The 13,182-nt window shown below is 51.6% G+C and overlaps 1 protein-coding gene across 20 annotated transcripts in view; it reads right to left on the bottom strand.

Moving 5' to 3' along the window:
• The window catches only part of Ccdc57 (coiled-coil domain containing 57), a 90,144-nt gene that overhangs the window by 33,330 nt on the left and 43,632 nt on the right, over window positions 1-13,182 (bottom strand). For 17 of the 20 annotated variants that reach the window (XR_003848696.1, XM_029560993.1, XM_008828154.3 and 14 more), the window contains 6 exons: window positions 12,299-12,512; window positions 11,521-11,673; window positions 9,504-9,539; window positions 8,865-8,968; window positions 6,568-6,744; window positions 1,949-2,162 (listed from right to left, as the gene is read on the bottom strand). Coding sequence is in view for 19 of the 20 variants with exons in the window: in XM_029560993.1 (XP_029416853.1) it covers window positions 1,949-2,162; window positions 6,568-6,744; window positions 8,865-8,968; window positions 9,504-9,539; window positions 11,521-11,673; window positions 12,299-12,512 (898 nt within the window). In the remaining variant the exon portion in view is untranslated. Of the gene's footprint in view, window positions 1-1,948; window positions 2,163-2,562; window positions 5,890-6,567; window positions 6,745-8,864; window positions 8,969-9,503; window positions 9,540-11,520; window positions 11,674-12,298; window positions 12,513-13,182 lie in introns of those variants that run through there. The other 3 variants (XM_029561042.1, XM_029561044.1, XM_029560990.1) reach the window with 3 other exon arrangements.

The raw sequence follows: 13,182 nt of genomic DNA, 5'->3' as shown, positions 1-13,182 counted from the left end.
TTTAATATTTTATTTATTATTTTTATGTGTATGAGTGTATTGCCTGCGTGTTGGTAAGTGCACCCGTGTAACGCAATGCCAGAGGAGGACAGAAGAGGCTGTTGGATCCCCTGGAACTGGAGTTACGAACAGTTGTTAGCTGCCTGTGGGTGCTGGGATTCGAACCTGGGTCTTCTGCAAGAACAGCCAGTGTTCTTAACCGCTGAGCCATCTCTCCAGCCCCTTATTTTGGTTGTTTTGGTTCTGTGGGGTTTTTGTTGTTGTTTTTTTGGTCTTTTTTGAGACAGGGTCTCCCTGTAGCCCCAGCTGACCTGGAACTCACTTTGTAGACCAGGCTGGCCTTGAACTCATAGAGATCCACCTGCCTCTACCTCCCAAGTGCTGGGACTAAAGGTGTGCACCACCACACCAGCCTTTTTTCTTTGGCCTTTTTGAGACAGTGTCTCCCTGTAGTCCCAGCTGGCCTGGAACTCACTGTGTAGGCCCTGAGGCTGACTTTGAACTCACAGAGATCTGCCTCTCTCTGCCTCCCAAGGGCTGGGACTAAAGGTGTGTTTTAAAATCCTGGCTTTGTTTTGTTTTTAAAGGCAAGGTCTCATTCTGTAGCCCAGGCCGGTCTTGAATTCACAATTGCTTCTGCCTTAGCCTGCCTTGGGGGGGGGGCGCTGGAGAGACACCTCATCAGTTAAGAGCACTTGCTGCTTTTGCAGAGGACCTAGGTTCAGTTCCCAGCACCCATATGGTGGCTGACAACCATCTGTAACTCCAATTCCAAAGGATCCAATACCTTCTTCTGGCCTCCTCTTCTGACCTGCACATGGCGCACATGCATACATGCAGACAAAACACTCAATACACGTAAAATAAAATACAAATAAATAAACCAAAACCAAACCAAAGAAGTTAAAGAGGCAGCACTGTAGGGGTTCCTAGCTCTCCACAGGGTCAGGAACTGCTGTGTGCTCTGATTTGGGGAAATGCACCACTGGCACAAGGGGCAGCAGGAAAGGGAAAGCATGGCCCAAGTGGACATCTGCTTTGCCCAGCCCTGCAGTGACAGGGCCCATGTGTGGGTCCCTCATGCCACCTTCCTGAATGCTCTTAGGGCTGCACTCATTTCCTGGGCTTGGCCTGGATCTAGCAGTAGGTGCTGGGATCCACGTTCTGGTTTCATGCTTGCAGTGCAAGTATTCTTAATCACCGAGCCATCGCTCTGGGCGCTACTTGTTTTTATTTATATTTATTTGTTTGTGTTTTTGAGACAGGGTCTTAGGGTCCACCCAGTTGGCCTGGAGTTTACTATGCAGACTAGGTTGGTCTCAATCTCAGAGAGCCCTCTGCCTCTGCCTCCTGAGTACTGGAATTAAAGGTGTGAGCCACCACACCTGGCCCCATTTATTTGTTTTTGAGATTGGGTCTCACATTATAGCCCAGGCTGGCCTGGAACTTCTGGTGATCCTTCTGCCTCAGCTTCCTGAGTGCTGGGATCACAGGCGTGAGGCACCATACCCAGTTACCTTGCATCTTTTCAAGAGCCTGGGAATCAAGTGCCACTTCTCCTAGGGAATCAATTGAATGTCAAGCAAACGCTGCTGTGCTATCTGGGGATACCCGCAGCAGGCTGGCCTGGAGCTGCTTTGCTGTTTACCTCACAGGACCCCAGCTGCTCCATGGCTATTTCTTCCAGATGTGGCCAGAGCAGTGGCTCAGGGGACACCAGTGCTGAAATGATACCTGCTCTGTGCCTGCTGTGTCTGGTTCCATTTCACCACCAGTGACTGGCCTCGGTCCTCCAGCCTTTCCTCTGCACCCAGGCTGTGGCAGTCAGGCCAGGAAGCATCTTTCTTTTGGCCTCCATGGCAGAACCATGGCACCCCTCTCTCCCTTCCTCCCCTCTTCTGTGGCCTCCATTGTGGCCTGAACCCCCATCCTGTTCCCAGGTACTTACCTTTAGGGTGGCCCAACTCAGCTCGAAGTCTGTTCCCCATCTCTAGGAGCTGCTCCTTCTCTAGGTGGAGACTGAGGATTTTCCTGGCAGCTTCCTTTAGCTTCCTTTGCAGGCGGGGCAAAGACATAGTCTGTGGGGCTTGTGCCCCTTGCTGGGGGCAACCAGGGAATGCTACCTGATCCTCAGTGCCCATGGGACTCCTGTTAGTCAGTCCCTATAAACAAAACCCATCCAAAAGACAGCTGTGTGAGACACTCCGGCAAGTCTACTGGGGAAGACCATGAGGGCATGGAGGCACTGGGGCAGCCCAATCGGCTGGCCCACTGCACTGTCCACTGCCCTCCAGAATCAGCATGGCAGCTCCCTGACTGGTGCAATCCCACCAAAAGACAGACAACAGGGTGACTGTTCCTATGTTCTAACTGTGGGCTGGGAACAGTATCCAGGCTTTGGTGGGCTACTTGGCTCTCAGGAATGGGGTAGGCAGCCTTTCCTCATCTGCAGGGCCACAGTCCCTCCACCTTCCCCCCCGCCCCCTGTGAGACCGCAGCCTGGAGCACTTCTCTTCCCTGCAAGCCCCCCCGGAAGACCAGGCCTTTTTGTCTTTTAAGGGGGAACAAGGAGAATTCATTCACAACCAGCTAGCACAGGGTTCCCTAAGGGCCTGTGCAGCTTTTGCTGTGGGAGAAAGAGTAAAGCCCCTAAACCTGGGAAGCCTGAGCCCAGATGGGCACTGCCAGGCACTTCTCACTGCTGTGGCCCCTACTCTGCCTCCCCTATTGTCCAAGAGCTAGCCTGTCCCCCTTCTCTTCCTTCCCTCCCTCTGGCTCACACTTTTCCACCTGCTGTCAGACTCCCCTCACCACCCTGTGGGTTGGCTGTGTTCTCTCCACCCTGAGAAGGCACAGAAGGAGGCAAAGGCTACTGAGAAAGCAGGTGTGATTGCCAGGGCCACGTGAACCCCTGGAAGCCGTGTGGCCTCCCACTCAGCCATCTTGGACGTGGGGGCCCATCCCACACACTGCAGAAATGTAGTCACAATGTGAGTACGTCTGCAACAAGAGGAGGAAACAGGAGACGGGGTCCTGGACAGCTTTGAGAGGCCATAAGGAACTGCTCCTTCCTGGGTGCTTGAGCTCTGTGCCCTGGAGCATCCTGCATGCCCTGCCCGGCTGGGTCCCTGATATTTGGCAAGGCTGGCAGGCCCTTGTGCCCTCTGGGTACTCCTGTTCCTCAGGTAGCCTGGAGTGTGTGGATGACTGCACCTGTAGGTAACTGTGTGCCAATGCTTCTGGGATACACTGCAGGCCACCAGCGACTGGAGGGTCATGGGATGGCATGGTAGCAGAGAGGTCTCTGGGATAGAGAAAGTCCTATGGCCCCACAGGCCCAAGCTGGATAAGTCAGCAGTCCCAGGGAAGCCTGTCAGAGGCCCAAGTACCCCAAATCTCAATGCATTTCCACGGTAGTTTGTTCTTCAGTCTTTCCTCAGGGGTGGACTTTGGAATACAAAGGCCCTAGGAGAGGTGGGCAGACCCAGAGGAAGGGAGGCTGGGGCTCCATTCTGCAAGGGCTGCCTGATGGGACTCCATCTCCCCATTGCTTCAAAAGTCTAGCTCTGTAAGACATGAGACATTCATTCTCATGTTACTTTAAGTGAGAACTGTTCTGACACAGAGACCCTGCAGACCTTGATCGCTCTGTAGACATGGAGCCTTCACCCCAGTGACAGTCTGGTATGGCCCAGCATGCTGAAAATGCCCTGGGCCTCAAACCTTTGGACATAGCCACACAGAAAGGTTCAGCCCTGGCCCTGTTCCTAAGAGCACACTTACCTGGAGGACACGGAATGACTAAAATTTTATTTGATTAAAGTGCTTTGTAACGTCTCCCCCAACCCCCCACCCAGGTAAAGATTCTACAACCCGAGACACATTCAGAGATATCCTTTGGACTATGGACACTTGAACAAACACTTCAGCAAACCCATCCTCAGGAGGCTGTGATCAAAACCAGGGACTCCTAGGGACACAGAAGGCTCTTCCCCAAGTCAGGTCAGGGTTAAAACTTCCAGGTGGCCAACAGTGTCCCCTCCAGGATAGTCCTTCTACTACCTTTGCTGCCCAGCACAGGGTAGCAAGGCCTGGGCTATGAGTTGATGACCCAGGAACAGGGGATGACAGCGCAGCCCAGCTGAGGTCAGAGGTGGATAGACAGCAGCATGTCTGGCTTTCTGCCCTGTGTGGGCCTGTGTGGGAGTCACCGCTAGAGACAGAGAAGGGTGGCCAGCTTTGTAGGCTCTTTGGTTGGGCAGAGGAAGGGGGTCTAGCCTTGGACAGGAGCTGAAAGGACCATCTCCAACTCCTGCTTCATTGACCAGTCCTCTATACATAAACTTCTTCCTGAAGCCCTGGAGAATGGGTGGGTGATAGTGTGCCTCCCCACTTGGACACTGCCATCTGTACTTCCCACAAAGGACTGTGGCACACTGCTGATCCTGGTGACCCCACCTGGCCTCTTAACCATGGTCTTCCCAGCTGGAATGCCTGTCGAGGACCCAGAACCCACAAAGTATGCATATGCTGATCTTGCCTACAGCTGGAAGGTTCCCATTTTTATGCTTTATGACACTGATTCCCTGAAGTGTCAGGGGGCACAATTTGTGGATGTCCATCCAATGGTTCTGGCTGAGGCTACCTCTTACTTAGGTCAGGTTCTGTGCTTTTGGGGAACCCCAAAATTGAGTCCAACTTGGAGGCACAGATGCTGGTATTCTGATGCTGGGGAAGGAGGTCAAGCGGGCATCTCCAAGCTTCTCCAATGATGATCAAAGGGCAACTCTGGAGGAGACGCTATGTGACTGGAGACTAGGATGTCTTACCACCCACCTCGGACTGCCTTATCTGTCAGGTTCACCTGCTAACACTCTGATGTAGGAGTCATTTTATATTCTATCTTATAGAAATTATTTTTAGCATATTTACTTATATGTATACGGGGACATGTGCATAGCATGGCATGCATGTGGGGGTCAGAGGACAACTTTCAAGAGTTGGTTCTCTCTATCGTATGGGTCCTGGAGACTGAACTCAGGTCCTCAGGTTTGGCAGCAAGCACCTTTCCTTGCTGAGTCATCCCGCTGGCCTCCATTTTCTTCATGTATCTGTTCACTTACCCTCATCAAATGTGGAGATTTCCTATTGAACTTGGTGGATCTTAGTCTTTTCTGCATTATCTGCTGGCTAAAGTGATCAACTGGAGACTCTTCCAGCTGGCACCTGTATCCTCTTAATACATCCGTGTTGGAAACGACATTATTCAAAGAGCCCTGACCCTGGGAGCAGAGCAGGGAACAGGCATGCACCAGTTCTCATCCATTTCTCTACTTGTCAGTGAGGAAAGCTGGGGACATCATTGACACCATGGTTCCAGCCCTCCAGCCCCTTGGGAGCACTGACTTCCTGGCCTCCTCATTCCTGGGCACCTAGCACTTTGCCCAGGAGGGGGACATGTGGCTCAGCCATGGGTGGCAGCCTTGGGGCCTTGTCCAGCAGAGGGTCCCCGCCCCACAAGGAGTTCACCCTGGAATGCTGGATTGTGGGGAGGCCTGGGGACCTGGGCAGGGCAGGGTGTGGGGGGGCCTTGGGGACAGGGGCTGCTCTCTACTTCATTATTGGCTAATTCAGCCTTCTGCTGCTGCTCAGTGGCTGAGTATCAGCTGGGGTCTCACTCCCGAAGCCCCCACCCCCTGCCCTGTTTTTTCTTCTTCCGCCCATTCCCAAGCATAGCCCATGCCAGAGGCCATGGGCTGTGTACCCCGTTCTTGTGGCACGGTGCACACACTATTTTCACCTTCTCGGCTGTTCCTTAAGGAAGACTCTTGAGTGCCAACGATGGTCATTAACAAGTCACCATCAGCAAGCCCAGGTGGCCATGGGCCACTGTAGGTCAGCAAAAGTGGATAAAAGTAACTGTAAGTCACTATTGTCATTACAGGTCAGTTTCCAGGGAGTCTAATCACAGGTCATTGTGTGTCACAGCAGGTCAGAGCAGGAGCAAAGGTAACCACAAGTCAGAACACTCACCCCAGGTCACTATAGGACACTAAGGGAGGTGGAGCTGCCACCTTCCCCACCCAGGGTTCCATTAGGGTCTTAGGTGAAGGGGAGCAAGCCTCAGAGCTGGGTCCAAGGTCCTCTCCATGGTTCAGACGCTGTCATGGGGCTTGGTGGGCATTCAGCTACCCCAGGCCTCTGTTATGGCCACAACTCTGACACACGCTGAGTGACTAGTGGCCCCTCCTCCTATGGGCAGGCCAGGCCTGTCAGCGGAGAGCCCTCTGCAGCGTGTTTCCTGAGAAAGGCTTTTCAGCCAAAGGGGGCATGGGCTATACTTCGACAGTAGTGTGGCCAGTCTAAGAAAAGACCAGAAGGGTCAGGAAGTGCACAAGGAAACCAGTGGATTAGGAGAGAAGAGGTGGCTTGGGAGCTAATGACATGATTACCACAGGCCTCATAGACCAAGGATCCAGCCCAGCAACTCGAGCACATCTGCTTCAGTAGCAGGACCTTACAGGTCAGGATGGGTGCTGCTGGTGGTGCTATACGTTGGGCACCTACCTCTCTCTGGAGCTGCTTCCTGTCCGAAGCCTCTCCTTCTTGGGGCCAGGCTATCTGGAGATGCTTGCTTAGCTCAGCCACCTGCTTCTGCAGCTCCAAAACCTCTAGGTGTACCCAGTCCACCTCCTGGGGGAGCTCATGATGGATGGTATTCAGCTCCAGGGGCTTCTGCTGCACCTAGGAGGTCAGTTCAGAAGGCAGTATTAGAGTAGGGGACTGTCCCAGGAAGGAGTATGAGGCCTGGGGGTAGAGGCCAGTCCCTCCCCTGTACATGATCTGCAAACCTGCCTGCATTTGCTACTCCTGTGCAGACCACACTAGACCCTGAGGGTCACTGAGGGGAGTTTGTGCACGGCAGCAGGTTACAGCTCTCTCTCCCCTGAGCCCTAGTCCCAGGGAGACACAACTGTTTAGAACACTAACACTGCTAGTGAGCAGGGGAGTCCTTTCCGTCAGTCAGAGGATGGAGGTAAAAGGAACATAAGCATGAGGGTGGAGGCTACAAAAGTAGCGATGGGCTGGGAGATGAGCTCAGCTGGAAGACCTTGCCTAGCATTCAAGATGCCCTGGACTCAGTCCCTAAATACACAAACGGGGTGCAGTAGCACATGCCCGGCATGTGGGAAGTAGAGGCAGGAAGATCAGAAGTTCAAGGTCATCCTCAACTACACAGCAGGTTTGAAATCCCGTCTAGGTTATATAAGACCCCAAGGCGGGGGGTTAGTGACACTGTGGGAGTGGAGAACAGGCAGGAAGGGATGCAAGACTCAGAAAGGGACGTCTCAGGCCATAGGTACAACGGGGGCGGCAGCAGCATGGCTGTGTGATTCCTACCCTGGACCTCAGCTCCACGTTGCCAGCACCCAGGTGGCTCTAACCCAGTTGCTTCTCTCAGTGACAGCTCCATTTCTGTGCCAGGTACAAGGAGAACCAGGCAGATGACCAACATATACTCTGACTTCCTGTTCTAGGTATAGGGAAGCAACCTATGTCCATCCATGGATGAGTGGATAAGCAAAATGTAGCCCAGCCACACAATAGAATACTGTGTGGCCATAAAAAAGAAGGAAGCTCTGACATGGGTTGTGTTAAGGTTCAGATAGCCCCGCCCCCTCACGGACAGGATCCTAAGGACTTCTCATGCTCCTGAGAAAAGGGAACCTAGCTGATAAGCACCTTGGTCTTTGAAGTCAAGAGAAGCAGACTTTTCTCCACTGTTTGGCCAACACAGCAGGCTTCCCCTTTGATCTCTAAAGAGGACAGGTTTTAACAGTCCCACTCTCCCACTCCCCCCACACCCAACTTTTAAAAAATACATCTTCCCGCCTTCTGCAGGAAGCAGACGCCTCCCTTTTAAAAAGACCCCAGCTCAAGACCCGGGCAGACATTTTCCCTGCCCACAAGGGGATCTGTCCCATGTGTTCCTTTGCTAATAAACCCTATTTTGATGGAGTTTTATCTATGCCTCGGTGCCTCATCCTCCATTCACTTGTTCTCTGCTAACTTTTTACCTATCAGGTTATAACGCAGACGAACCTTGAAGATACTGGGCTAAGTGAAAGAAGCCAGACATGTGACTTCACCTACACAGGTCTTGCATGTCCACTTTGGTGCTGCCCTGTTGAGGCCTCTTCTCTCCTTTACCTGATTCTTCCCGTGTGTTTATTATAATATATATATATACACACATATATATTGTGTTATACACACACATATCTACACATATAGAAAGTATATAATGCATACACATAACACATACACACATGCACTTTGTTGTTGTCGTTTCGAGGCAGGGTCTCAGTTATCCTAAGCTGACTTCCAACTCTTTTTGTAGCTAAAGACAATCTTGAACTCCTGCTCTTCCTGCCTCCACCTCCTGAGTGCTGAGATTAAAGGCGTGTGCCACCACGCCCGGCTCTTTATTTATTATTTTTATTTTTTATATGTATGAGCGTATTGCCTGCATGTAGGTAAGTGCACCCGTGTCGTGCAATGCCTGCGGAGGACAGAAGAGGCCATCCAATCCCTTGGAACTGGAGTTATGGACAGTTGTTAGCTGCCTTGTGGGTGCTGGGATTTGAACCCGGGTCTTCTGCAAGAACAACCAGTGTTCCTAACTGCTGAGCCATCTCTCCAGCCCCCAGTTGTTGTTTGTTTTTGGAAACAGGGTCTCCTGTAACCCCAGCTGGCCTGGAACTGGCTATGTAGACCAGACTGGCCTCAATCTCACAGAAATCCACTCCCTCTACCTCCTGAGTGCTGGGATTAAAGGCTATGGTACCACTCCTGGCTCTCACCTTCTTTTTGAGCTGTGTCACCAGCAAGTTCAAGAGATGCACTCTGTCTCCGAGTTTCCTGAGTGCCAATGCAGTAGATGCCTGGCCTGTCAGGGCAGTTCCTCCTATAGATAAGAGTCAGCTTAGATCGCAGAAACAAGAACAGTCTCCCTGAGGAGATGAGCCAGGGAATGTACCCTTCCCTGGGATCAAAGGGCTGGGTCCCTGGATCAAAGATCAGAGATGTGCTGTCTGTGAAATGGAGCTTCATGGAGAGAGAGCAGGGCTGTGGGAAGAAACCAACCTTCCCAGGTCAGATCAGTGTCCATTTAAATACAAGACCATGTGTTTGGAAAGGAAGATAAAAAGATGCCCACATAACACATGGGTCAAAGAAGTGACAGTGACATCACAAGTTATTTAAAACTGAATGATAATAATCTTAGGGAATGCAGCTAAAGCTATCCTTTCAATAAAATTTCCAGTACCCAGGCTTGCTGGCTTACTTGTATAAATCCCAGATACTTGGGAGGTTGAAGCAGGAGGGTTGTGTGTTCAAGGCCTACGGGGGCTACAGCATGCATTGGACCAGCCCAAGTTACTTGGTTAGAGTACATCAGAATAAAACACTTGTAGAACCGTTCACTGCAGCCATCTTACCTGGAACGTGCAAGGCCCTGGCCTCCATCCCCAGCGCTGTAGGAAAACAATTAAAAAAACAAAACAAAAAAACCCCCCACTTATATCTTTAGGTACACATTTTAGAAAAAAAAAAGATGACCAAGTAAAAACCAAATAATCTAGATGTGATGACAGAGTAAAATCAATATTAAACACTGAGACAACAGAAAATAATGTACAAGAGAGGATCAACAAAGTCAATGGTTAGCTTTTCATAAAGACAATAAATAAAAAACAAATAGCAGCCGAGCGTGGTGGCGCACGCCTTTAACACCAGCACTCGGGAGGCAGAGGCAGGTGGATCTCTGTGAGTTCAAGGCCAGCCTGGTCTACGTAGTGAGTTCCAGGACAGCTGGGGCTACAGGGAGACACTGTCTCAAAAAGATGAGTGAGAGAGAGAGAGAGAGAGAGAGAGAGAGAGAGAGAGAGAGAGAGAGAGAGAGAACAGATAATCTAATATACGGGGACTGTCCTATGGACATTCAAAGACTCAGGACCAATGCCTGCTGTGACGCAGGTCTGTAACCCCAACTACTCAGGAAGCTGAGGTAAGGGATCGTGAAGAAGCAGACAAACTAAATGCACAGGACAAGCAACTTCATGTAGAAGCTGGAAATTTTATCTGAAATGGTTAATTTCTTAGTATAATGTCACAAAAAATGCACAAGAAAGAAAATCTGAACAGTCCCTTAATATGAATAAAACTGAATTCACAATTTAAAACCTTCCCACAAGGGAAACTCCAGGCCATGATGGTTTCAAAGTTGAAATTTACAAATTGTTTGAGGAAAACTTAACATAAATGTGATCATGATGCCTCTGATGTAAGAGTCACCGAGGTTCTAAACCGTGACCTCAACATTATGAGACAGGACGACAGGCCCTTCTCGGCCCAGCCCTACGTTAGGTCTCCACGAGACATGGGCAAACCAAGAGAAGCAACCCCTAGGGAAGGATGTGCCACAGCCTGCTGGGCTCCTTCCAGAACTACAAGGATGGCACGACAGGGCAAAGGGCACACTCCACCCATTCTGCTCCCCGATCACGGTCTGGCCAAAAAGGGTGGCCACATGGAAGACTCCAAAGAAGAGGAGGCAGCCCAGTGGTCAGGGATGGGGCCCTGGGATGACTCAGGTGAGCTCCTGTCCTTCCTCCCCTTCACTACTAAGGGAATGTGCACTGTACCCAACACACTGCTTGCTAAAAAAGAATGAAAAGAAGGCCCCAGGTGAGCCTGCTTCCTGGAGCCACAGGACCAGGAAGATCCCTGCCCTGCTCCTTGCCCATTGCCCCGTCCAGCTGTGTACCAAGGTCAGCAGGCTCCTGGGAAGGGCATTCAGGTGGAATTTGTGGGCAGCCCTGAGGGTCCCAGGGGCAAGCAAATGTCTGGGACCTGGAGGTGAGTGCTGCTCAGAACTCTGGGGCCACTCAGAGGCCTCAAAGGGCAGCAGTGCCTGTTTAAGTCTGGCCTGAAGTAGCTCACTATGACAGACAGGGCAGAGGAAGATACCAAAAGACCAAGGAAGGATATTGACACACAGGGAACTGCAAATTAGCACTGTAACAGGATGAACCATGCAGTCTCTCAAATGGCCAACCCAGGGAGAAGGACTGTGAAAGTTGAGGGCTACAAGTATCACTGCTGAGGGAGGGCAACGGTACAAGTATTGTGAAGTCTGGCATTGACAACTAAGACAACTTAGGCCTGAAGAAACCAGACAAATGCACATGTGCCACATAATTCCATTTACACAAGAAAACAGAACTCCCACCTACCACTGGGAGAGCCAAGGGGACTGGAGACAGGTGAGCACAGGGGTGCAGTGGGGTGGGAGGATGGGAGGGCTCCCGGTTCTGGACACAGTTCCCTAGTGGCAGCATACACTCCTGAGCTGCGCATGCATCTAGAGGACTTGCCCAGGGATCATATCTCAATCTTCAGAAAGACAGTGTGGCTGGGGTGGAGCACATGGTGCAAGGAGCTAGGGGCCCTCACCAGCCGACTCTGCAGAGCTCTGGGCACCACGGTGCAGATCAGCAGTGGCCGAGGCTGCCTTGGCTGGCTCTGCCACACCTTCTAGCTGCTCTTCTAGTGCTTCAAGTTTATGCTTCAGGTTTTGCATTTCTGCTTCAAGGGCCAAAACGCAATCTGCCAAAACACCAGGGAATACAACCTATGCCCACTGCCCACTGGCACACTTGCACTATTCTCACTGACACAGGAGCAGGGCTCGTCAGGTCTTTTGCCTCTGCTCTGTCTGTCTTCACTCCCTTCTGACTCTCAGGACCTTCCCTCACTCCTCAGTCCAGCCTCCATGGCCCCCAGGAAGGTTGGACGCCTAGGAATGAGAATTTGCCTGCGTGTACTCTATAGGCTTTGTGTACAAAGGGAAACACTCCTATGATAGACCGGTCCCTCAGAGGCAGTGGTGGTGTCTGCTAAGAGCAAGGCATAGGTGGGGATGCCACCTTAGCTCTACCACAGGAGACTTGACCCGGGGCTCTGAGGCCAGCACCATACCCTCCCCAGTCTGACTGCTTGCCAGGCTCGTCAGATATTATACGCCCTGCGCGTTCCCCTCTATGCTGGCAAAGATACACCGTCCAGCATGAAACAGCTTTGTCCCTTGGAGGAGCAGTCCTCAAGCTCTGCAGAGCTTTGTTACTGTTAGAGAAATGGGGGGAGCTGTCTGGGGGTCCTCTCCCCATCTGTCCTTCTGCACCACCGGCCCCCCTCACTCTTCCCTCCTTCCCCTCCCTCTCTCCCTACTCACCAGGGGGGACTGCATCTCCTCCGGCCTTGGGCTCAGGGTTTGCATTTGAGCACCCTCCTGTCTGCACGGGAGGAAGGGGAGCACTCAGTGTCTCCATCTCCCTCCTCATTTGTGAAACAGCATTCCGCAGACCTGTGTTCTGCTCCTGTAGCCTCCGGATCTCACTGGATGGAAAATCCTTGTTCAGTTCACCTTCATGCTGCTGTGGGGGGATCTGCCAACCACACACACCAAAGGAGGATGGTTACAGACACAAAAGAAGAGAGGTCTCTGCATCCCTACTCAACTCACACCTTCCTTCCAGGGCTGCAGTGTGTTGTAGCCTGCCATCCTCTGAGCATAACAGCCATCATTGCTATCAGAACGGCTGTGACTACTTGCAAGGGGTCCCCAAGATCAGGTTTGCTGATGCTGACAGTCTCTCATAGAAGGGTACGGTATGGGGAGCGGTCACTGGACCCTCACATGACATTTCAGCCACTCTGTCCTGCACCTTCTAGCCAGCACTATGCAATTCTGCCCTGGGATTGCATTTCTGAGGCTATGGAGAAGTTGTTATCCACACTGGGGCGAGACTTTATGCTGGTGTGGCTGCTTTGGGACCACCCACACTCCTGTAAGCAACCCTCACCCATGATCTATAGGCAAGTCCAAAAAACTAATTGGTTCCTTAAGTTGGACTTTGGTGGAATTGTACTTTGATTTGTCGCTGGAGCTCTATAAGGAGGAGGCACATGTTTAGTTATGTCTCCCCAGGGAAAGTTTCTGTAACACAAGGACCCTCCTAATCTGAGCTCGAGAGGCATACAGATTTCTGAGGCACTCCCTATTATGGGGGTCCTTCAGCAGTTGGATTCAGAGACAGAGAAGGGACACGGGAGCTG

Source organism: Nannospalax galili, unplaced genomic scaffold (assembly GCF_000622305.1).
Source record: "Nannospalax galili isolate Female #2095 unplaced genomic scaffold, S.galili_v1.0 scaffold1250, whole genome shotgun sequence".
NCBI lineage: Eukaryota > Metazoa > Chordata > Mammalia > Rodentia > Spalacidae > Nannospalax > Nannospalax galili.
This window is presented reverse-complemented; position numbering and strand designations above follow the sequence as displayed.